The sequence below is a fragment of the Cutaneotrichosporon cavernicola genome (genome assembly GCF_030864355.1).
Source record: "Cutaneotrichosporon cavernicola HIS019 DNA, chromosome: 6".
NCBI classification, from domain to species: Eukaryota; Fungi; Basidiomycota; class Tremellomycetes; order Trichosporonales; family Trichosporonaceae; genus Cutaneotrichosporon; species Cutaneotrichosporon cavernicola.
The window spans coordinates 1,079,399-1,102,597 of NC_083398.1; the positions used below are offsets into that span (position 1 = coordinate 1,079,399).

The following is a 23,199-nucleotide window of genomic DNA, read 5'->3' on the forward strand; positions in this document are numbered from 1 at the left end:
ACATCGCCGACGCGATCATGAACGTGGGGCGGCCGCGCCACCATCGGCATCGCATTGCCTACCTTGTTGGATAGCCTTGAAGGCTCGTGCATATTCAGGGTAGATCGTAAATAAGATCAAAGCTTTACTGGTAGTTCCCGTATTCTTCATATTCTCCATACCTCATTACAACACTTCCATGAGATGCAGATGAGGGGAACACTCGACCAATGCAACTCCTCACTGGTGAAATCTTGTGGTTGAAACAGCTCACCAGTAATTTTTCCTGAAGCCTGGTGTCACCCGCATTGATGTTTCAACTCCATACATTTGTGCGTCAGGTCCAACCGCTCAGCAGGACGAAGTACCTCCGCCCATATCCCGCGCACCAATGACTGGAGAGCATGCGAACGTGGAGGCCGTCCACCTTTACTCCTGGCTGAGACATTACCATACAAGCCCAAGCCCGGTAATTGTCGGCGAGGCTGATGCAGTCCTCGCCGACAGACAGAGATATAGAGAATGGCTTGGATAGAAAAATTATCATCTGTTTGCTTGTGCCATGACGAATCAACAGCAACTCCATTTGAGTGTCGGACAAACGTGTTGGGATATCGACTTGTGCTAGCATAATATCTATACGTGGAGACCTGTACAAACTAATTGTCGAGATTTATTACTACCAACTACTGGACACCGCCACTTCTATCTGTCACTTGGCCGCTGAAGGCCGCCGAAAGGTCACTGATGACCACGACCCCGTCGCTTCCGAAAGGTGCAATCAAGTGGAGATCTTCAGGTCAAGAAGCCTCCTCAGACGTTCTGATGGGTTTTGAAGAGAGTTGTCCGCGGCTTGCGGATGACGGTCCACTTTTGGCCGTCCTCCAGAGCCATACCATCAAGGAAGCCCGCCGTCCCCTCCGTCACCTTGTTGTCCTCGGGCGTGGTGATACTGTTGCCGCGCGATGGACTTGCCGGGATATTGCACGGGATTTGAAGGGGTGGGACTTTGTTCTGCGATTTCTTGCAGGTCGGAACCCCTGAAGGTGCAGGGGAGGCATCTGTCACGACTGTTCGGCTGGTTGAACCGGCACAAAGATGTCCCTCTTCTGTGCCGGTGCTGTATTTGTCGGCCTCATCACACACGACCGCCACTCGCATGTGGCACAGCCTGAGAGTCAGAACCCGCAAGGTCGGAAATACGACAGCCTCACTCATTCGCCAGAGCTGCAAAGCGGCCCATGTCGTTTAACCGGCGCCGCACAGTTGACTTTGAAACCCTCTTGGTATGGCTTGAGAAAATGTTTGTCACCTCCTGGAGAGTGGCACGTTTGCTGTGGCGTGAAATTGAGCCAAGTAGCTTGAGATCTGCTTCTTTAATGGCCTCAGGGCGACCGTTGGGGTGCTTGGTGCGCATGGGAGACCGGAGGAGGTGGCGGGCCTTGAATTGGTACATCTGTGACCTTGAGACACCATGGGTGCGCATGACAGAGGCTGGAGACATCATGTGGGCATCAGCCCCAATCTGCTGGCGCTCTGGGGTTGTGAATCGCTTGCCGGGCATGGGATATGGGTAATTGACAGTGTAGAGTTCAATTCTGTGCTCAGAATGTGCATAGGCATCGCCGTTCGGCCGGTATCGTACTCGGAAGACGAGGCGGCGCACAGACCCAAAATCAGGACAGTCCGAACACTTTTGGTAGGGTACTGTAGGAGAATGCTCCCTGACGAAGACAGCCTCGTCGTCGGCGTCCGAGACCTCCTCTGGATCGGGTTGATAGGGGTTGCGCCTTATATGCTTCCACTGTTCTTGATCGGGACTGGACTCAGCCACCATCCCTTGCGCCTAACCATCCAGCTCCTCGCCGCACCTTCCGCAGCTCAACTTATGTATCACTTCCCCTGCGCCGCTTACGGGGCGTCTCTATGGCTTCCAGGGTTTCCTGTTCCGCCGTTGGGGTCTTTGCTGGCGTCTGGCGTGTGGTAGTTGTGTCTGGGGAGAGGAGGTTCGGTGGACTGATAGATCAGCACCTTCCTTGGAAGTTGACTCACCCAACCGCCTCCTCGGCACGGACGCGCTCCAGTGCTCGAGTCGCGCTCTCTGCATATCTGTTGCCGCTGATGTCCCCACTGGTATCCTCCGCATCATGCTTGTTGAATTAGAGGTGTACCCAGAGGTACCTACCCTTCTTCCCTCGCGCGCTTTGCGACGCGTCCACAGCCACGCTCGTTGTTCTCGACCATGTGGGACTCGTCAGACATCAGAGCCATTGCGACGGGGCGATGGTGAAGCTGAGAGCACGAGTGGTTGTACTTGTTGTTTTGTACGAGAAGGGTTGAGAGTTGATGAGAGTTGATGGGTGTACAGTACACAGAATATGGACCTTCCTCCAAACCACCTCCTTGCACCTTCCTTGCCCCGATGTTCGATCGGCAATGCGTCACCCATTCACGGTATCTATGCATTGTAACCAAATCCCCTACTTCTCCACGGCCGCGACGATGCCCCGCCCCAGCCGTGTAATCTCCGCGACAACCGCCTCCTTGTTCAAGACCACCAGCGCCGCCTCGCCCCCGGCCGGCGCGGTGTTGAACCCGAGGAACGGCTTGAACGCGCGTGGTACGCTGCGCGTTGGGTTCCACAACAGGCCGAGAGCACGTCCGCCATGCGCGTCGTGGAACACCCGGACCGCGTCGCCGTATACCTGCTGGATGTCGGCGACGAGCAGGGACGCGGGGTCGAAACCGAGACGAATGTCACGCTCCCCAACGTTCCTGAACGTGCTCTCCCAGAGGCGCTGCTCGGGGTCAAGCGCCTCAGCCGCACGTGTGCCGGGTACTAGGGGCAGGACGGCGTCGTAGTGCTCGAGAGGCGTCGCGAAGAGCGATGCGACGTCGAGCTCGCCGACCTCCACTGCACCGCCCACAAGAGCGAGCGTCGCCTGCGCGAGCGCAGCGACACGGCCGGCGATCAGAGGGCCGACTCGGGCAGTCCAGCGCTTACCCGCCTCATCGGCCTCCGTCACGAGCGCCCACGCGGTATGGGCGTCCTTGTCCACACTGCGGGCCTTCTCGAACGCCGCTACTGCAGCCGCGCGCAGATCGGCGTCGAAGCGTGGACGACCGGAAGCGCTCGCCGCGTCGCGCGTCACCGCGGCCAGGGGAATGAAGGCCGGGGCCGAGCGCCAGTCCCACGATGCGAGGAACGCGAGCGTGCGCAGGAATCCTGCCGTCGCGGAGGCCGGCGGCGCCAGTGACCCGGGGTCGAGGTAGGTGCGCGCTGTGAGCAGCTCGAGGGCCTCGGGCTGTACGTCACCCTCCGTGAGCATGTGTGCGGCCGCCCAGCGCTTGAGAAGACGTGTTGCGGTCGAGAAAGAGGGGAAGCGGTGGTGCATCGGTGCGAGGGACGCGTGGTGCGTCGGCGCGTACTGGAAGCGTGCATTCCACTTTGCGAGCGCGGGGACGACAAGACGGCGCGGCGGCTTGGGGAGCTGGTTCGGCAGTCCTGGGGCTGGAGGCTCGAGTGCGCGCTGCAGCAGCGTCGCCTCACGGTCGTGGCTGATGCGCACGCGGAACGCGACACCCTGGGGCATGAGCACCTCGAGAGATGCCTGGTCCTCGATGTCGGTAGCGTCGGCGTCGAATGCGATCGCCACCTTGACACCACGCAGCCGACTCTCAGCCACGCGTGCCAGCTTCTCGAACAGCGCGAGCTTGAGCTTCTGGATCGCAGCTAGGTCATCAGGCCACCGTGGCGACGACTCGAACTGCAACGTTACCTCGGCGACAGGAACGTAGCCGAGGTACTCGGGCGCTGCGGCAGCGCGGGTAACGTCGAGCGGGTGCGGCACGAATGTGGATGAGTAGCGCAGGAGGTCGGAGGCGGGCGCAACGTGCAGCACTCCGAGAGGCAGCTCCGAGTCGACCGACTTGAGGAGGCTGTAGAGCGCGTCATACCCCTCCATCATGGGACGGAAGCCGAGCTTCTCGCAGCCCTTGGTGTTGACGGCGTCGCGCACGCTCTCGGGCACCTGGAGGATCGAGAGCCATCGGTCAGACGTCGAGATGGGCGTTGTGGACGCGCCAAGGTGGTGCTCAAGCAGCCACTGGACTGCGCGTAAAGGGATGAGAGCAGCGTCCTCGGGCCGGGGGACGGACCACACGACAGACTCTGCGATCGCGCCGTTCTTGAACCGGCGCAACTCGGCGCGCTCGCCCCACAGCTCGCGGAACGCAGCACACCCAGCCTCGTTGTCGGAGGCGGGTCCCATGTCGAGCACGCGAGTGGCCTGAGCACCGTCGAGGAGGAGACCGACTGCGAACGTGGTAGGCGAGAGCACGCGGGTGTGGACCAGCCGTGCGCGGTCGGTCAGGCCGCGGCGGATCAGCTCTGCCGCGCGGCGCGCGAGGCGGTCGATCCGAAGAGGGTCCTCAGCAGCCTGCACGGCGTCGACGTCTAGCTTGGCCTCGGACGCGTCAACGATAATGTACTCGTCGAACGAGGCGGGACCCAGCGTCTGCGACTGGAGGAAAACATCGGCAAAGTGGTCGGCCGTCGAATCCTCAAGCATTGCGAGTGTCTCGCGAGCGTAGTGACGCAGCAATTGCACATCGCCCTTCTCCCACCCAGCGAGAAGGTTCACGGTTCCTGTAGGGTCGACGAGGACGTCGCTGAAAGCGCCGACAAACTCGGGGCGGGGTACGGCCTGCTCACCGGCGATGAACACGGGGGTTGCTTCAAAGTCGGTGTTGGCGAGCATCTCCCACACGGCGCGGAGGGCGCCCCATGCGCCGAGGCCCTTACCGAGGCCGCGCACGCGCTTCGTGGCGACACGGGAACCGCCCTTGCCACCGACGTCCGCACCCTGAACGACCCACGTAAGGAGCATGGCAGCGAACCACCCGCTCGCCCCGTGGGCGCGGGTGAGCCCACGGCGTGCGGCCCAGATGCGCCACAATGCGAGGAACTTGTCGACGGTGCGCTCGCCACTCATCGCCTGGCTCAACTGATGGAGATTGAGGAGGTGCGCCTTCTGCAGCGTGTCGAGAAGGATGGCGGAACTGCAGAGCGGAGTCGGCCCAGAGTCGTCACCGCGCACAAGCGACTTCGAAGGGTACAACGTCGCGAGTGGGAACGTGTTGGCCGGGACGGACGCGTGGATACGCACCTCGAGGGCTTGCTTCAATCCCTGTGCCTTACCAGCCTCGATGACTACGATAGGCCGCTGCGCATCGACGTTGTCCCAGCGGATAGTGACGCCGGCGAGCGGCCCACCCTTCTTAGAGGCCTTCTTGAGACTCTCGGCAATGACGGCGAGGTAGTGCGCGCGCTTGTGGAAGTAGCGATACGCCGTGCGGTCCTTGGCGGAGAACATGTCCTGCAGTCAGCTCACTGACCATGAGGTAGCTCACCTGAGGCATCATGACGATGATGTCAACGTTGCCGGCGCGCCCCTTGCCAGTCTTGTATCCGCCGCAGACGGCCCACGAGCCACCAACAACTACCTCGGCGGGGGCTGTGAACCCGAGTGTCCACTTAGGCTCGCCCTTGAGAGGCGACAGCGCTGCAGGACCCGGGAACGGGATGCTCCCCTTGCCAAGGCGCGCCTCGGCCTTGCGCGGCGCCACGGTCGGGAGGGAGGGCAGCGCGTGTACGAGGTCGTGCACGGCGCCGAGGAGGTTCTTAAGCGCTGTCGCGGGGACAGAGGACAGTAGCGTCGAGGACAAGAGCGACTCGAGCTGGAGCGCGAACGTCGTCCCGCCGGCCGACTCTGCAGCGCGCAGCTCGTCGAGCTCAGCCAGCGTCGGGGCCTTGTACAGTCCGCGCGAGCGCGATGGGCCCGCCACCGGGGCAGCCTCCTCGCCATCCAACTCCTCAACGCCCTCATCCCCATCGAACTCCTCTACCCCATCGTCGTCGTCCGCATCCATGGCCTCATCTTCGTCATCGTCGTCCTCGTCGCTGCTGAATTGAGGGTCGATCATCGGGTCGACGAGCGTCGACGCAGCAGCATACGCTTCGATCTCCTCGTCTGTGTCAGGAGAGGCCTTGCGCTGGCGTCAGCTCCTTTAAGCAAACTAGCTCACCTTCTTGGGCGCAGGCGCCTGGCCCAGACTCTTTCGCTTTACCATGGTGGATGTTGTTGAGCCAACTTGGTGGAGGGAGCGATGAATCTGAAATTTCACGCGTGTGGCCCCGCAAAAATATCCCCCACCCAACCTCCGCCTCCGACGCCGACTTTGCAACCACCATCAACCGTCATGAGCGACAAACCCCCACATCTAGATATCCAGGTTGACGACGATGCGCCTCCAACGCCGTACCGTCCAAATCCCAAGGTGGCGGTGGTGGTCGCCGGCGCAGCTGTGCGTGTTTCATAATGTGCTTTCTGACCCCAGCTCGCGGTGACTTTTGGCCTGACACTCCTTGTGATCCCTTACGTGCGGCAGGCGGCGAAGCTGCAGGCGGCCGAGGCGGCCGATTATGCCCTCAAAGAAGCGGCCAAGGCTTCACGAGTAGAGGCTGGAGTGGAGGCGCCAGAGGTGCCCCTCACTTTCCGCGAGAAGCTCGAGGCCCTCAAGAACGCCAAGGAGGAGGAGGAGGTGAACGAGGAGTTGGGTGAACCCGTCGAACCCGTGTCCCCGTGGCTCGGGTTCCAGGCTCTCGGAATCGCGACGGCGATCGTGGGCGTCAGCGCCGGTCTTGGCGTGTGGGGAGCGGCCAAGTTCCTCGGTGTGAACAGTGTGAGTACCAGCTCGTTTTGGTCGGAATTGCCATTGCCTCCTCGTCTTGCTCTGTGCCTTGGAGAGAAGAAGAAAATTGGGCGTCTACTCCCTACTTCCCGGTAATTACCGTGACTGACACCAGATGGAGGAGTTTGCTGCGCGCATGCGCGGCTCGCTCGAGGAGACATACCCCGAGCTCATTCAGCAGGTACGGCGCGAGGGTGACGAGGCGCCAATCGACGCGCCCAACCTCCTCACCAGGCATGGAGAGTTCAACGAGCCCAAGTTTGACGACTGGATCCGTGGCATAGAGGCCGAGGAGGCGGCGGAGGCGGCATCCATCAAGGCCGCTAAAGCAGAGGGTACTCTTCCCAAGGGGGACGCGGCGAACTACGGCTCCAGGCCGCAGGACAGTCGCGTGCTTGCCGAGCTCGCAGCCAAGCGTGATCAGGAGAGCGACGTGCGCCTCGTCTAGGTCCGCCCCGTACCCGAAGGTCATGTGAATGATGATGGCATGTCCACATTCCACCCACCTACTCGCCGAGCCCGAAATTCGATAATCTCGGGCCTGCTATCACATCACTACGATACACTTGTCGCCACCGCCACTGGCAGTAAACGACGTAGATTCGGTAGACACAGACATAGAAATGGCATCTCATATCGCCTCTAGCTACTTTGGTATGGTTCTGGCCTGCAAGCCTGTTTTGTTGACTTCTGACGGTATCCCTATACGATTACTACACGCCTAGTCGCGGCCCTCCTGGAACGTCAGTGTTGATTGAGCATGTACACACCTCGCGCAGCCGCTTGAGCTCGGCAAAGCTGTATCCGCCCTTGACCTTGTGTGCCTTGCTCTCGGGCTTCTTCTCGACCTCGACCGGCTTCTCGCGCGGCGCAGCAGCCTTGTCGCCCCCCGATGCGGGAGTGTGGATCGGCACACCGAACTGGGTCGAAAACAGCGGCCCGCCAGTGTCAGGCGTCGTGCCGGGCGAGCTGCCGCTGGCAGCTCGGACGGCGATGAGAGTGGGGCGCGAGAGCGCGGCGCGGCGGAAGAGAGTGAGCATGGTCCGGAGTGGGGAGTAGGGGGTGGGCTTGGTGGGTGGGGTGTAGTGAGGTCGAGCCCGCGAGCTGTAGAAGGTTGGTGCAGACGGGGAGTTGGTTGGTTGGCCAGTGGCGAGTCTAGTGGCGATGACGTGCGGATGTGCTGGTCGATACAGATGCGATGGCGCGGACTAAGAACAGAGACGGAGTAGGGAGGACAGAGTGTCTCACACGCACGTTTATATAGCATCATCATAGCTAACCCAAATGAGCAATCAGCACACCTAAGCCTGACTCCGTACCCACATCTTGCTACCCGCTTGGCGCCCACGCCGGCGGCAGCGCCGATCGAGCGCGCGACTACGCGGACCATTGGACCTTGGGACCTTGGGCCTGCGGGCAAGACAAGACGAAACGCAGGAGCAGCAGTAGGGCAGGAGAGCAGGTGATGGACCTGGTACGCGAGCCGAGGGCGGCGATGAGGAGTACGTCACAGGGGTTTAGGCACCGAAGAGGTCAGCTGGTCCAGTGTCAATGGACCATCGACTCCACTCTACCGAGGCATTTTGGTTGGACCAAGTTCGGTTTGTACGCTATGGTGTTGAGATAACGCGAGATAGAAGCCCATGAGCCAACGAATACGCACAGAGCTGTCACGCGGGAACGAGGTAGAGGTAGAAGACCTGGAAAGACTTGCTATCATGCTATTCCCATAACCGGTCGGCTTATTCCTTTACCGCAGGCCTAGCACGTGGCTACCATCCCGCTGAACAATCTAACGTGCGAACGCAGATCACACAGGGAACAAAGAAACTGGGAAACAAAAGTGGCCAGCCCAACGTCATCGGCATGCGAGTTCCATGGTTCGACTCGCTGACGCGTCCTTGCTGTACGGATATCTGACGCGTGATACGCTCTCTCTGCAACCGTGGTGACGCTTCAAGCTCCCGCTGCGTGCGCCGCCAGAGATATCCACACAATGCATAATAGTACACTCCTCTCTACTTGTCCTCGGCGTTCTCCTCCTTGGCGCGCTTGACGTCCTCGGCCTTGACGCCAGCTGCCTCGGCCGCTGCCTCGTTCTTCTTCTCCTCTGGCGACTTGGAGTCGTCGATCTCCTGCTGGACGTTGGCGATGCGGTTATCAACTGCGTGTGTTAGCAACAAGTCTACCCAACACACGTACTGAGATTGTGCAGTGCGAGCACTGTGCGGATAATGAGACCGAGGTAAACCATAACATTCTGGTCGTTGACCTGGACCCGGAACGCCTTGCCGAGGTCGACGTCGCCTCCAAGCTGCGGCAGCAGACCCACAATCTCCTGTACTTGGTAGATGATCTGGTGGTTGACGGGCATCTTGCTCTTGCGCACGTCATTCAGGTACTCTGAGATCTCCAGGAGACGCGCATGCAGTCCGCGCAGCGACTCGAGCTGCGACGCGACTCGATTCGAGAGGCTCTGTGTGGTGAGGAGGGAGCTGGACGCCGCGCCCCCAGATGCAGTGACGTCGCGCAACAAGTGCTCGACACCAATCTCCTCCGCCTCCTCGGCGTCAATAGACGTTGGGACGTGCGTGAACGTCCGCTGAGTCGCCGTGCCGTCGTCGCGAATCTCCTCTACTGCAAAGTACGCGTCGGTTGGGATACCAGTGTCGCCGCGACCGCCGTGTGCGCGGACGTCGACAATCACCATAACAGGCCGCGGGCAGAAGCGCTTGAACAGCTCAGTGATCTCGAGATCAGACGAACGCAGGCGCGGACCAGTGTGATAGAAGCCTATTGGGCGCTCCTTGGCTGGGAGTCAGCGCAGTCTGAGGAAGGGCGAGACTCTAGCTTGAAGCTATGCAGATTGAAGCTGGACTGCGAAACACCCACCGTTGACCTTCCGGAACATGCGCCACATCTCCTCCACATAGTCAAGATCGAGGAAGAACGTCTTGGGATCCCTCTCGTCCTCTTCGAACGGCACGGCAAACCTGCGGTCAGTGAAGGCAGCAAGCGAGACTCACGAGTTGGCGACGTTGATCGTCTTGCCATCGTCCTGGCCAAGCAGCACACCGAGCACGCGCTTTTTGTTCGAGAGGGGAACACGCGCGGCGTGGTCGACGACGGAGAGGAGTACGAGGGGGTGGATTACGCTGGAGTCAGCTTGAAGGGTGCAAGAAGCGGAGGAAGGTGTCGAGCAAGCGAGCTCGCACTCACACATCTGTCGCGGAGAGCTCGTTGACCTGAAGTCAGCGCTGAAGTCGTTCGTATGCGAGGGCAGGAACGCACTTGAGCAGTTGTGAGGCCCGGCATTATGTGAGCTTGACGAAGAGTTGTTGTTGACGATGCGCCAACTTCGCAGGTGGACGACATCACTCAACGCGTCACCGTCCAGGACGCCATCTGAAGCCACGTGGCTCTAATCCCGAAACACCGGCGTTCCATTAAGGCGTTTCTAATTACATTCCTAATGCATTCCCTTGCCCCTGCCTTCTCTGATCTTATTCTAATGCATGATATCCAGTTGCTCTATCGCTTGTGGATGGCGCTAAGACTTAATAATGCTACACCCACGGACTCCCGACTTGCTTAGCCTTCATGAACCGACTAAGCATGATGAATGCGCCACCCGTGATCAATACGCATCCGCCGAACAGCGACGCTGGCAGATAACTCGGGTAATGGTCGATGAGGGCGGCAATGATTGGCGCACCTGCAAGCCAGCTCCACGATGTAGTGAAGAAGCACATGCCGAGGTATAGGCCGGCCTGCGGATTAGTATGGAGCGGCCGGGAAGCAAGGGGAGACTCACTTGGTTAACATCCGGCGCAAAGCTGGCCGCGGAGGGGTTGAGGCTGGCGCCATACCCTCCGCTCACCATCCCATATATCCCCAGGTACGTCAGAATTCCCGGAGTACTCTGGGTGAGGGACCAGAACATCTGGCTCAACCCGCTCGTGAGCGCGCACATCATCAACACGTTGAGCGGGCCAGTGCGTGCGGCCACAATGAGGGGCACGATACGCCCAATAATAGATACGCCGTTGGAGATGGCTGGTGCGTAGTTTGCGATACCAACTGGCACGCCGCGAGAGGTTGCGTACGTCACGCCAAAAGTGAAGGGGGAGTAGATTGCGAGTGCGGCGAAGCACGCACCGACGAGGAAGACAGAGTATTCCTTGTTTCGGTAAACGTCGGGAGAGAGGATGGCGAGTTTCTTACGTGGTGGCACCGTGGTCGAGAGTGAGAAAAAGCCGATCGTCGTGAACGTCAGCACCATGAACGCCACTGGTGTCAGCTTGGGAGGGGAAGCACAGCTCACGGACGCGCATGCTCCATGCGAACCCGATCGCGGGCATGAGGTAGTTGAGCATGATGGGGAGGTAGATGCCAGCCACGGCCGATCCGCATGCTTGGAACCCGAAGACGAGGTTGCGGTGTCGGGAGCGTGCAAAGTGGTGGCTTAATGTTGCGACGGAAGGGCTCTGGGCGTCAGGAGATACGTGGGAGAGAGAGGGTACTCACAAACATGGTTCCCATCCCGATGCCGACGCATATCCCATGCGCGAGCAGGACCTGGTAATACTTCTTGCTGATGCTCGCCATCATCAGCCCAAACACATACAGCCCTCCTCCGGCAACAGTGAGGTGCTTCAGGTACCCTGCGTCAAACAATGGGCCTGAGAAACAGCCAAGCATGGGACAGAGCGCCGAGTTGATTGCGCCAATCCACGAGATGGCCATAGCGCTTTCGTCCGGAAGCAGCTCGTTCTCGTAGTACTGCTGGAAGATGCCAAAGCTTTGTGTCATGCCGTCTGCTGTCAGCTGATAGCTAGGAGGGGGAACTTACAGCATATCATGTTGATCACTACACTGCCAAGCACATTTAACCATCCCTTCCATCCAGGCTCGACGAACTCGTTGCTCTCGAACTGCTCCTTGTCGTCCTCCTTCGAGGTGGCCGATGAGATGCCTTTTTCCGCCTCGCTTTCGGGGATGGCGGCATTTGCGGCAGCCTCGGCTGGAGACGGATTGCGCACGTACGGCGCAGCCTCAACGGACAGGTGGCTCTCGATCTGCGCAAGCGGCAGGTGGCCCTGCCCGTAGCTGTGATTTGGTGGGTCGGCGCCAGTCATTGGTGATGGTGTGGAGCTCGAAGTGGGAGAGCGGATGTTCTGTGGAAATACGACTTCGGAAGACTGTGATGGAGGGCAGAGGACAGCAAGAACTCTCGTGGGCGTGTTGGGGTTGGGGTATAGGTCTGCAGCAAGGTAGGGCTGCACCAAGAGCAAGAGCAGATATGAGGTTAGAGACTCATCCTAGAGATATGCGATCAGCGCGCATGACTCCACAGAACACCGCCCATGGCCTACGGAGTTATGCTTCAGGAGAAAGTGGGGTATCAAGCCCCAAGGGTGGTGCCAACTCAACCATCTCCGGTCCCCGACCGGGCCGGTCTCCGTAGTGGAAAATTGGCCGAGCTCGGAAGGATGTTGCAAACCGCCCACAACATCGACTTCGACTTCGTCTGCGATCCTGCATGCCTTGTGCAAAAGGATAAGAGGGGTTGCGTTTGGGCTGCATCTCCCCTCTCAATGAATCCAAACGCAGACTGACTATCCGTAAGTCAACTCCGCAGAATGCATGACCGTTCTCCGAGCTTCGAACTCCGGTGTCGGTGTGCGGATATGGCCGGGCCGGAGGATGTGATATTCCGGATGTACGATGGAATTACCAGAAGATGAGGCTTCCTCGTCCAGTGCGACTCAAGATGACGCTCAATTCGTAGTAAGCAGTCTAGGTTGGCAAAGAGGGGAATAGATGTACTCGCGATGATCAATCATGGCATCCGAGGTGTCATCTCTTCCCGATTTCGGCTACTCGGAAAATACTTCGACGCTACAGCTCAGTCGGACGAGCCCAGTCTCCAACGAGGTACCGTAGCGACTGGTCCGCGGGACGATCCCACACAGGCGTGGCGGTAAACTCATCAAACTCAGCGGACTCCCACTCGATCTCCTCTGGAATACCGGCAAGCGCGCGGTGTACAAGCTCGAGATAACTCGCGTGCGGCGTGTGGAAAGCCTGGTACACGACGCTGAAGAGGTCCAAGTACAGCTCGCGTGCCAGCGCCACATGGTCGGGGGTGCTGAGTCAGTGTAGATAGACACTGGTGGGGATGGGAGCGCGGATGTTCGTCTGGCATCAATGGGACCTTCTGGATCAGGTCTGACTCACCTTGACCAAAAGACCTGCATCGTGCCGGCCCTCACCTTTTGACCCGACCTTGACGCTGAGGCTCTTGTCACTCCACTCATCCTCGTTCCACCCCAGCAGGAACGGGGTGAGGCAGCTCAGCTTCCATCCCCCGCTCTCCATGTTCGCCGCCCAGCGCCGACTCAATGACCCGCCGGCCTGGTTGGCGATGATGGGAATAGAGGGGAGCATACTCGCCCACGGGGCGTAGTGCCGGTACTAGGAAGGGCGGCAGCCTTGGTACCCAGCAGCCTTATCAGAGCATCTGCGAGAGGAAGGTCACGAGTGAGCGGTGGGAGGAGGGCGGGGTCGATGAACAGGCTTCTGTCAGCTACACCGTGGTCGAGGTTACCCCTCGCGCCGCTTGAATGCTTCGGCAAGGTACTTGCGCCCCGTCTCGAGATGAATTGACGTCCAAGGCGTGTCAGGGTTCGTGTTGGACGGCCGACCGAAGAGGGAGAGGTTCGCTGCGACATCGTGTTGGCTGGGTCAGGTCGGATACTAGTTTGCGGAGCGACAGGATAAGAAAGGACTCGCTTGGTGTAGTCACCACTCGCGAGGTCAATGAAGCAGTCGGATGCGTGGGTGGCAGAGCCATCGAAGGCGGGCGGGGGCCGAGCCACGTTTTGGTTGTGTCGAACCAGGCGAGAGGCTAGGTGAGTAGGGATGCGGCGAGACATAGTCATCTGGGAATGACAAAGTGACGCGATGTGAGGTAACAGCTGTAGGGTGAGCAAAGTGACGAAGACAGTGAGGAGAAGGAAGGTGGCGAGGCAAGTTGAGTCGTTGGCTTCAAAGTCAGAAGCATGGTGTGGCGGTGTGGCGCAGTGAGGATTGACATGAGACAACAGGCAATACAGTATTTGATCCAAGTAAAATATTGGTACATCAGAGAGGGAGAGGGAGCTCTAAGGATCAAGGGAGGGCTACAGAGAGTATCAACGGTGTGTGTGTCCGAGGCGCCACACGACGCTGTTACTTTTGTTGATCCCTCCCTCGATCATGACGGGCGTGACCGGAACCAGAATGAGCCACATGTTCCGCCTTAAGCGCCGGATCGTATGCTGAACAGTCCAACGTCAGTGAGTCAGTGCGCAGACTGTGCGCCTCGAACAGCAATCGGCTGGTGAGTACTCGGCGGCCGTGTTACAGCTTGAGCACGTCACGCGTTGAGGGAGGGTGATGGAGGGACTATCTGGAGGGATTATCACTCGGGGCCGTGTGGGGCCACGCTCACAAAGGGCCGAGCGTCGGGTTAGTTGACATGCAATTCCCACGCCGACCCCATTGCATCTTCGCCGTAGTGTCAGTTCCAACCACCTCTACAACCTTCCTATGTTGGGTTGCCAGTATGTAGCGTCCAGCACAGACGTACAGTACGAGTTGCACGCTGAAGTCTCAAAGTTGAAGAATTCCGGGGCGGGAAGAGCCTGGGAAGGACGATCGCTTCGCCTGTTTGCATGGACCTGCTGCAGGGAAGGTGTGCACTGCCCGCCCCGTTGGTCATAGTCTCGGAACTTGTACTGTAAAAGCACGTTCCTGATCTTCGTGTGCCCGCTTCGCAGCGAGTGAGACGAATCGCAAAGCTGAGCAGCGCGGACCTCCCGCCCTAGTGTGCAGCGCACGTTGGCGGTACGACGCGTTGTTGGTTAACGCAGCGCCATGGTTGCCGAATTGCCCAGTGAGCCGGACCAATCGAGCTGCAAAGAGGTGGTGGGAAAGGAGGGAAAGAGGGATGTCAGGCGCTCAGGGATTGGTGTCTGGGGCCGCGCTTGGTGACGTAGAGGATCAGCGCTCAAGCCTATGCCGAGTAGAGTGAGCAATGAGCAGGTGATTCAGGCGGGGAAGCCAATCTGATTCAAGCACTTTGCTGTCACCACACAGCTCACAGCGCGCGCCCCTAGCTTACTGTAATCACTCCCGCTCATACGCCCAACGATTCAGCTTATCCCGACCGCGCGTCCCACACACGCATCCACAAGCTCCACATCATTCTCCTTTACTCTTCTCTCTTGACTCTACTCTACCACTCAACGCGTTTACCCTTTCTCTTCCTATCCTACTCCCACCTTCTAACACAATGGTAAGTCTGTCCTCGCCACTCCCATCGCCATTCACATGCCGATTGGCACAACCCTCCTCACTCGCGTCCTCGACGTTGTTCATGAGAGCGCGCCTTCCTCAGCACCTTGCCCGCCCCATACTGAACCCCGCTCACCCTAGTCTTCGAACCAGCAGCAGGGCCAGGCCGGCCAGTTCGCTACGCAGGGCCAGTACGGTGGCGTGACCGGTGGTGGCTTCGGCGGGGCGCTCGCCAAGGATCGCGACGGCAACCAGGCCCAGAGCCAGCAGGACGAGCGCTCCCCGTACGAGGGCTACGGCGCCAACGACAGTGAGTCCACGGCTAGCTGGGCCGATGGCCAATCAGGCGATGTCCCTTGTCCTTACTGACGCCAGGCTCCGCCAGCGGTGGCTTCGGCCTCAACCAGAGCGGCTCGTCGTTCTCGCGTGCGGTGAGTGGTAGGAGATCGCCATCGCCCTAGCAATGACGTCCCTGGACAGATCAAGAGATGGGGAAAGCTGATAGCAGAACCAGATGGGCTTCGACGACACCAAGGGCAACATTGGTTCGGAGCAGTACAACTACACCTCCAACGACGGCGGTATGAAGACTGGCGCCAGCACCCCCGGCTACCGCAAGGAGGGCGAGGACGAGGGTAACCTTACCTCGCAGTTCCGTGGCCAGAACCTTGCCTTATCGGTACAGCTGTGCAGATGAGTTTAAGCTAACAGACAGAAGAAGAAGGACGACGACGAGCCCGAGATCTAAGGTCCTGGACTGGTGTCGCTCTGATCGGTCAACCGCATGTGCATCGTCATGGCCGCGTGTAATAATGAAGGAGATTGTTCTATGAAGTTGTGAACACTGAGTACGGGATACGAGGGCGCTGAGCAGACCTTGCAGGTTGTGCAGGGGAAAGCAGGCGCGTGGTGTGTCTGCGCAGGCAGCGATCCGAGCTTGTCTTGCTCGATTGGCTAATCGTTGGTGGCTCATTGCTTCTTGGTTTGATCTACTGACCATGCTGTGCCAGAATTCGCGCCATTCGCAATCTGCCTAGGTTGCGATCGTTCCGAGGTTCCTAGGCCATGAAGTCACTAGGCCCCTAGGTGCAATCCGGTACGAACAACGATTGATGGCAAGTTGGCGCTTGGACAAGAGTGCCAGGGTCGCTTTGAATTCATCTTATCTCAATACCTCAAAGCCCCACCCAAGCCACCCAAGGATTTATCTAGGATCTAGGATTGACCCAAGACGTGGCGTGATTTTCACACTCGTTTTGTATGCAGCATGCGGCTCTACATCATCTCATTCTCGGTCTCTCTCATTTCTCTCCAAATCCATAGCCCCGGCCATGGTTGACACGTCGTCTGGGCGCGCTGGCCTGGGGTCATTCCCACCCATGCCATCAGATTCATCACCAGCACGACACTCCGGCACCTTCACCCACCGCCCACGGCATCGCTGGGTCAGGCCTATCCTCATTCTCGCCATCCCCTCCGCGCTCATCTTCCTCTACATCATTGCTTACCCCTTCATACCGTCTTTGCCGCCGCCGCCTCGGATCCGAATCGAGACGGGCGACCCGATCCTAGCCTCGCCTGCCGAACCATCACCAGTGGCCCCACTAGCGCCGATCGTGGCGTCAGCGGACGCCTGTGTATGCGGCGTCACGGACCGCGGCAAAGCGCTGTGCAATGTGTACCAGAAGACAGGCCTGAGAGCGTCGCGCATTGCGCACAGCACCGGAGCAAGGTTGCGCCGCGTCCTCGGCAAGGCGCGCGCCGGAAACGACATCAAGGTCGGCGTGCTTGGAGGAAGCGGTGAGCCCGAACCTAAAGCCCCTTCTCCCTGTCATCAGCTATTTTCTTCCTTCCCCTCTCCACGAGCGACCCGGTATCGTCCAATTACTCAAGCTGACATCAGTCTCCGCGTGTCGCGGTGTCCACCCGACACCAGAGCACCCCGAGGGCGACCCTGCAGGCCCGGGATGCTACACGTCGGTCGTGCACGAGTATCTCAAGCAGACTTTCCCCGACTCGAAGGTCCAGCTCTTTAACGGCGCACTCGGTGGCATGGATAGCTCCTACTACGCGTTCTGCGGAGTAAGCCTAGCGCCTGCCGTAACACTGTGGCTGACGTCAAGACCCATCACATTCCGAGCGACCTGGATCTTATCGTTCTTGAGTTTGATGTCAACGACGAACCGTGAGTTGCTGCCCGAGAATAACTGATTCAGTGACCCGATCTACCAGCAATTCTTCGACCAGTTGCTGCGGGTGCTGCTTGAGTTCAAAACGCAGCCTGCTATTGTGATTCTCGGGTCGTGGGCGCCCCAGATTGCGCAGGACGTCGGGTACGCAGACCCGCAGATCTTCCACCTACCCATTGCGTTATACTACGACATCCCCTACCTGTCGCTCAAGCGCGTCATCTTCTACCACTACGCACGCTTCCCGCACTCGACGGCAAAGGCGTTCTTCCTCGGCGACCAGCTGCACCCGAACGCGCGGGGACACCGCCTCCTCGCTGACCTCCTCATTGCGTACCTTGAGTCGGAGCTCTGTATGCTCCACCACTTTGGCCTTCCAACCGTCCCGTCTGTAGAGGAGACGATCGCAACGACCAACCCAGCATCTTCGCTTGTCGAGCTTAGCTTCCCTTTCCAGATGGATGGAGCTGTCGACTGGACGATTGTTCCTGACGACTGGGAGGTGACTTTCGACGAGGACAAGCTCGCAGCCATCGGCGAAGAGCGCCGCCACTTTGCGCTGCCACAGACACCGTACAGCATACCCTTCTTCAACACGTTCCAGCCGCTCAGTGAGGTGCTCGACCCGAGCAAGCCGGACCCTCCGCGACCCGACCACATCATGAGCCTCCCGCAGCCGACACTCTACTGTGCTGACGCAAACGACCCGAAGCATCCCATGCAGCCGGTCGAGCACGAGGGCTGGGAGGCATGGGACTGGAAGGGCGAGAAGCACTACTGGATCTCCTCCACCATCGGCGCACGCATCCGCGTTGACATCAAGGTCTCTGCTGGCCGGTGAGTTGATGCCTTATGTAACAGCTGACAAAAGCGTCGCCATATCCTACTTCCGCAGCAAGCAGTACGACCTTGGTGACGCGTACTGCTGGGTCGACGACAATGAGAGTGGCGCTGTCCGCCTCGCTGGTTATTGGGAGCGACCGTACAACCACGCCACGGTGCGCTATATCGACCGCAACGTCACGACCGGCGACCACTACGTGACGTGCGAGGTGGCAAAGGAGACGAGCCACCAGACGAACCCAGATGCCCATCATTTCCGCATTGTCGCCGTCATGGCGACCTAGGCATATGTAACATACGACTCCGTTCAGAGACTCAGCCTCATCCCGTGTTTTGTAACTAGACTAGACATTACATGCAGGGCAGAAGTAGCACTATCACGGAACTCTACTTCCTCCCCGCCACCGCGTTCAGTTGCTCAAGATCAGCCTCTGTTCCGACCTCAGTCGTTTGCCGTTCGATGGCATCTAGACGATCCGCTGGCACCTCGCCTGCGCGTCCGTCAGCTAGCGCCTTACCAACCGCCCATGAGAGGTATGCCTGGCGGCCCGTCTCCCAAGCAACGCCCGGAGAAACGCCTGGCGGCCGCGCCTGCATCTTGACGTCCTCGAGATTGGTGTGAAGGGAACCAAGCGCGTCCACCACGCCGCCCGCCTTCTCGTCGAGCGGAATAACTGGTGTAAGCTCCTTCAAACTTGGTATTCACGTCCGGCTTCCGCAACGGCATCGCGCACAAAGCCGACCTCGTTCCGCCGGTGCTGCGCCACCTGCAGTCTTCGGTCGAGCACCGCCTCGGCCCTCTCAAGCCGATACCGCACCAGTCGCGCCTGTTCGACCTTTGCGCGCAAACTCGCGAGGCGGGCAGCGAGCACGTCCTCTCCCTCATCGAGGTCCGCGATGAACTGTGCGCGCGCGAAATCCATTTCCTTGTGCCACGGCTGGTGTCAGCGTCTCTTCTTCCTCTCCGTTGCCCTCTCTTTCCTCGCCTGCACCTTCCACTCCCTCATCCACTGCGCCTCCCGCCCCCCAACCACCACCATTCTTCTCACTCCCGCTTATCTCCTTCCCAATCACGCACCAGAACCAAGTCCATCCCGTCTGGCACCGCAAAGCTGTTCCGCAATGCGTACGCAGTGTACTTGTCGAATGCGCGGTCAATGACGTTCTCCAGAAGCGTCTCGAACGCGTGGCTCCCTCGGTCTACCTCTTGATCATACTCTGCGCGTCCTGACGCGATCGACCGCGCCCACCCCTCGACCGAGTTGACGGTCGGGTAGATTGCCGAGCGGGCGTGCTCGGCGATGTCTGAGAGTAGGTGGTACGGGTCGAAGCCCATCATCTGTTGTCAGCGCGTCAAAGAGTCAGAAGGCACCACGCACCTCGGCCATGAACGCTTCCCTGTCGTCCTTTGAGAGCTGCTGCGGCGCGCGTGGGACTGGCTCGTAATCCCACGTGATTGAGTCGGGGAGAGCGAGTGGTGGCATGTTCAGTGTGTGCTTGGAGCTGGAGGCTATAGGTTGTGGTGGGGGTTCCGTGGACTCGACAGCCGCCTTGGGAATGTGCGGGAGGGGATTGCGAGACATCGCGTGAGCGTACCAGGGTGATGGAGTGGATGTGGATGGCGCGAGAGCTATGGTGAAGATGGGTTTGTTTTGATTACAGGTGGTTAACGGTCAGCTCCACGTGGGAGCTTATCAAAATCAATGACGTGTGTGGATTGTTGTCATGGCCCATGCCGTAGGTACCAGACGCGACGATCACTAACGTTTCTCACCGTCCATTCATTCCCATCTTTCCAAGCTATCTAGAGTTCTCGTTAAACTACATCCCGCTCGCAGCTGCCCACGATGAAGGTCACCAAGCCCGCGTGGGTTGAGCACTCGACGGGTAAGTGATCAATTGAGCAACCTGACGCCAGGTGACAAGAATACCCGGAGCCCGATCTACTCCATCGCCGTCCATCCCGACGGCACGCGTCTCGCGACTGGCGGACAAGGTGGGTGTGCGCGTGGCTAGGCTGATTCCAGATAACAAGGTCAAGATCTGGAACACGCTGCCCATCCTCAGCGAAGAGGCTGCTGCCAACGAACTGAACCACAAGCTGCTGTGCACCATGTCTGCGCACACCGGTGAGCTGCAATTCCCGCTCCCCCTCGCTCTGCTTTCCTCTCTCGCATCAGCTCCTGCGGTCTGCCCTCTCGCCTTGCCCTCCCTCGCCCGCTGATGCCAGGTCCCGTTCTCACGGTACGCTGGGCACACCATGGTCGCTTCCTTGCCAGTGGCAGCGACGACTCGGTGCTCTTGATCTGGGACATAGACCCCGCGGGTGGCGGGCGCGTTTTCGGATCTGAAGAAGTCAACGTCGAAAACTGGAAGGCGCTACGTCGCCTCGTGGGGCACATTGCGGACGTGGTCGACTGCGCGTGGTCGCGTGACGACACCATGCTCGCTTCCGTCGGCCTCGACTCGAAGATCATCATCTGGGACTGCACGAACAACTTTGGTGAGGACGTATCCGGCTATGCTAACAACAGAACGCATGATCACTATCGACGCGCACGACACGTTTGTCAAGGGCGTTACGTGGGACCCCGTCGGCAACTTCCTCGCCACACAGGTGAGCTCGCTGAATGTGCGGAACTAGCTGACAGCAGTCGGACGACAAGTCGGTGCGCATCTGGAACACAGACAACTGGCAGTGTGTGGAGAAGGTATCGAAGCCGTTCGAGCTGTCACCATCCTCGACGTTCTTCCGCCGCCTCAGCTGGTCGCCTGACGGCGCGTTCATCGCTACGTCCAACGCCATGAACGGCCCTGTCTTCGTCGCTGCAGTTATTGAGCGCGAGGGGTGGCAGTCGGACATCTCGTTCGTTGGCCATGAGAATACCGTCCAGGTTGCGGCCTTCAACCCTCGCCTGTTCTTCCGCATCGGCGACGAGGCAAGCCGCGTCAACGCATCGTGCATGGTAGCCCTTGGTGCGGACGATTTCACCGTCTCGATCTGGCGCAACACCATGCACAAGCCCTTGGCTGTCATCCGCGATATATTTAACAGAGCTATTTTGGACCTGTGCTGGTTCGTTGTCCTTGCCCGAGTAATCTGACGCCAGGTCGAATGACGGACTGGTTCTCTACGGCTGCTCGGCGGATGGGACGGCAATGGCGATCTCCTTCCGTCCTGAGGAGTTCCCCGAATTGGGTCAGCCGGAGATGACCCAGATGATACTCGACGAGTACAACTTCAAACCGGCACGCAAGCGTAAAGCGCTCACCTTGGGTCCCTCCTCGAGCTTCGCGGCGCCAGCGCCAGGCGGCGAGGAGAAGGTCAACATGCTCCAGCCGCGCAAGGGCAAGCCCAAGCCTCGTAAGATCAACTTACAGGGCACAATGACAGGCGGCGCCATGGCTGCCAATGGGCGCTCCTCGTCATCGATGAGCATTGGGGGAGGAGGCGGACGCGCCCCACTCCAGCGCCCCGAGGAGGGCAATGGCAGGTCACCACAAAGGCCAGTATTGCACACAGAGCCGCGCGGCGGTGCGCTAGACGCGTTTGCGCGCGCTGCTGACCAGCCATTGAGTATGAGCAGCGGCTCCGCCGCTACGGCGCGCATGCTGGAAGGTGCACGAGGCATGTTCGAGGACCGCGACCGGTCACGCCGAGACATGTACGACGACCGGGGTTCGCACGCTGGCGCTGGCGAGAAGCGCAAGGTGAGCCTGGACACGGAAGACGACTACGAGCGGCCCGCCAAGGGACGGAGTCTCGGTGCGTCGCGACCACTGCCTCCTGTGCAGGAGATTCGCGCACCTTTGGTCGCCATCTCCGGCGGCAACGTTGGCGGCGGTGTCAAGCCACTGCCCGTTCCCCGTGTTCAAACAGGCCTCCAGACCAACCAGGAGGACGGTCACGGCTCGTTCAAGGCCGAGAACGTTGGAGCGACGCAAGAATACTCGGTTACCTTCTCGCACGGCGGCGAGGATCGCTGGAAGTACTTCATTCCCTCTCCTGCCATTCTCATCACCGCGACGTCGCAGTTTTGCGCCGTGGCATGTCAGGACGGTACGGTGTACACCTACTCGACGGGTGGGAGACAGCTCGACAACTTCAGGCTCTCCCTCCCTGCCTCGGACATTGTGGGCTGCGATGGGCGCCTACTGATCCTGGCTGCGGACGGGGAGCTGCGCGTGATGTGAGTCAGCAACATCGAGACCAGTTAGCTGACAGCAGCGAGGTGAAAAACCGGCGCAAGTTCGTCCCTCCAACGCCGGTGCGCCACCTCGTCCCTGACGTAGCTGAGGGCGACATGCCACCCGTCGAGGCCTTCCTGCGCCCGAACGGGACACCCGTCCTCGTCACCTCGGAGCCAGCTGCCTGGGCGTTCGACCGCGAGATGGGCGTGTGGAGCCAGATCGCTGCTTCGTGGTGGTCCGCCTCGCCATTAAACGAGCACGAAGGCCGGACACGCAACGGGCGCTCCGTGCCGAACGGCCCACTGGCTGAGATCGAGGCCAAGGTTGCCGCTATGCGCAGCGTTGCACCGCCCGACTCCAAACCCAACTGGTGGAACGAGTCCATGGCGTGTGGACATTACGAGACACGCCTGCGGGGTGCACGGCTGCTAGGGTCAAAGGACGAGTACCGCCACTGGCTGAAGGAGTACGCCAAGTACCTCGCCGACGAGTCTTTCCGCGAGCGCGCCGAAGACGTGCTCGCCGAGCTTATGGGCCCGATCTTCCAGTAAGCTACGAGACATTGACTTTGAAGCTGACACCAGCCTCGAGGGCCGGTCGATCGACTGGATTCCGCGGATGATGGGCACGCACAAGCACGACTTTGCGAAGGACTTCCTGAGCGTGCTGCGCCACACACCAGCTTTGAAGGGCATGGCGGAGGACAAGCTTCAGCTCCTCAAGAGCATCCAGCAAGCTGGCTCGCGATGGGGCCGTGACGATTAGAATGTAATGTATATGTATGTATAGTGGTGTCCCCGTCTGGTGGCTGAGAGTGGGCCACTTCGTCGATCGCCTCATTCCAGTCCCAAGGCAGCTCTTCGTGCGTATGGCCGCATCTATGGTAATACAATCTCTTCTGACA

General features: G+C 59.6%; 11 protein-coding genes across 11 annotated transcripts; 4 read left to right on the forward strand and 7 right to left on the reverse strand.

Annotated features, from left to right (window-relative positions):
- Positions 1-792: 792 nt before the first annotated feature.
- CcaverHIS019_0604230 (uncharacterized protein) lies at positions 793-1,543 on the reverse strand (the record flags this gene model as incomplete). The annotated part of the gene is made up of 2 exons (XM_060602879.1): positions 793-1,150; positions 1,194-1,543. 2 exons carry the CDS (start codon positions 1,541-1,543, stop codon positions 793-795), a joined length of 708 nt encoding a protein of 235 aa, XP_060459229.1.
- A 916-nt stretch (positions 1,544-2,459) lies between these two features.
- On the reverse strand, positions 2,460-6,111 carry UTP22 (uncharacterized protein; the record flags this gene model as incomplete). The annotated part of the gene is made up of 3 exons (XM_060602880.1): positions 2,460-5,357; positions 5,392-6,033; positions 6,067-6,111. 3 exons carry the CDS (start codon positions 6,109-6,111, stop codon positions 2,460-2,462), a joined length of 3,585 nt encoding a protein of 1,194 aa, XP_060459230.1.
- A 129-nt stretch (positions 6,112-6,240) lies between these two features.
- Positions 6,241-7,180, forward strand: CcaverHIS019_0604250 (uncharacterized protein; the record flags this gene model as incomplete). Its single annotated transcript, XM_060602881.1, has 3 exons — positions 6,241-6,345; positions 6,379-6,723; positions 6,848-7,180. 3 exons carry the CDS (start codon positions 6,241-6,243, stop codon positions 7,178-7,180), a joined length of 783 nt encoding a protein of 260 aa, XP_060459231.1.
- Positions 7,181-7,453: 273 nt separating this feature from the next.
- CcaverHIS019_0604260 (uncharacterized protein) lies at positions 7,454-7,772 on the reverse strand (the record flags this gene model as incomplete). Its single annotated transcript, XM_060602882.1, has 2 exons — positions 7,454-7,468; positions 7,503-7,772. 2 exons carry the CDS (start codon positions 7,770-7,772, stop codon positions 7,454-7,456), a joined length of 285 nt encoding a protein of 94 aa, XP_060459232.1.
- A 978-nt stretch (positions 7,773-8,750) lies between these two features.
- Positions 8,751-10,047, reverse strand: RPN8 (uncharacterized protein; the record flags this gene model as incomplete). The annotated part of the gene is made up of 6 exons (XM_060602883.1): positions 8,751-8,896; positions 8,935-9,543; positions 9,625-9,725; positions 9,759-9,887; positions 9,952-9,977; positions 10,024-10,047. The coding sequence occupies 6 exons, from the start codon at positions 10,045-10,047 to the stop codon at positions 8,751-8,753; spliced, it is 1,035 nt and encodes a 344-aa protein (XP_060459233.1).
- Positions 10,048-10,298: 251 nt separating this feature from the next.
- On the reverse strand, positions 10,299-11,870 carry CcaverHIS019_0604280 (uncharacterized protein; the record flags this gene model as incomplete). The annotated part of the gene is made up of 5 exons (XM_060602884.1): positions 10,299-10,502; positions 10,547-11,022; positions 11,057-11,219; positions 11,260-11,549; positions 11,585-11,870. The coding sequence occupies 5 exons, from the start codon at positions 11,868-11,870 to the stop codon at positions 10,299-10,301; spliced, it is 1,419 nt and encodes a 472-aa protein (XP_060459234.1).
- A 763-nt stretch (positions 11,871-12,633) lies between these two features.
- On the reverse strand, positions 12,634-12,992 carry CcaverHIS019_0604290 (uncharacterized protein; the record flags this gene model as incomplete). Its single annotated transcript, XM_060602885.1, has 2 exons — positions 12,634-12,883; positions 12,973-12,992. 2 exons carry the CDS (start codon positions 12,990-12,992, stop codon positions 12,634-12,636), a joined length of 270 nt encoding a protein of 89 aa, XP_060459235.1.
- A 2,078-nt stretch (positions 12,993-15,070) lies between these two features.
- On the forward strand, positions 15,071-15,820 carry CcaverHIS019_0604300 (uncharacterized protein; the record flags this gene model as incomplete). Its single annotated transcript, XM_060602886.1, has 5 exons — positions 15,071-15,073; positions 15,214-15,382; positions 15,448-15,503; positions 15,581-15,751; positions 15,791-15,820. 5 exons carry the CDS (start codon positions 15,071-15,073, stop codon positions 15,818-15,820), a joined length of 429 nt encoding a protein of 142 aa, XP_060459236.1.
- A 631-nt stretch (positions 15,821-16,451) lies between these two features.
- Positions 16,452-18,388, forward strand: CcaverHIS019_0604310 (uncharacterized protein; the record flags this gene model as incomplete). Its single annotated transcript, XM_060602887.1, has 5 exons — positions 16,452-16,872; positions 16,976-17,154; positions 17,196-17,257; positions 17,289-18,098; positions 18,133-18,388. 5 exons carry the CDS (start codon positions 16,452-16,454, stop codon positions 18,386-18,388), a joined length of 1,728 nt encoding a protein of 575 aa, XP_060459237.1.
- Positions 18,389-18,491: 103 nt separating this feature from the next.
- Positions 18,492-19,687, reverse strand: CcaverHIS019_0604320 (uncharacterized protein; the record flags this gene model as incomplete). The annotated part of the gene is made up of 4 exons (XM_060602889.1): positions 18,492-18,778; positions 18,811-19,042; positions 19,183-19,443; positions 19,484-19,687. The coding sequence occupies 4 exons, from the start codon at positions 19,685-19,687 to the stop codon at positions 18,492-18,494; spliced, it is 984 nt and encodes a 327-aa protein (XP_060459238.1).
- Positions 19,688-19,951: 264 nt separating this feature from the next.
- On the forward strand, positions 19,952-23,060 carry HIR1 (uncharacterized protein; the record flags this gene model as incomplete). The annotated part of the gene is made up of 9 exons (XM_060602890.1): positions 19,952-19,991; positions 20,023-20,100; positions 20,132-20,233; positions 20,335-20,607; positions 20,639-20,721; positions 20,759-21,180; positions 21,215-22,294; positions 22,333-22,842; positions 22,880-23,060. The coding sequence occupies 9 exons, from the start codon at positions 19,952-19,954 to the stop codon at positions 23,058-23,060; spliced, it is 2,769 nt and encodes a 922-aa protein (XP_060459239.1).
- Between the last annotated feature and the right edge of the window lie 139 nt (positions 23,061-23,199).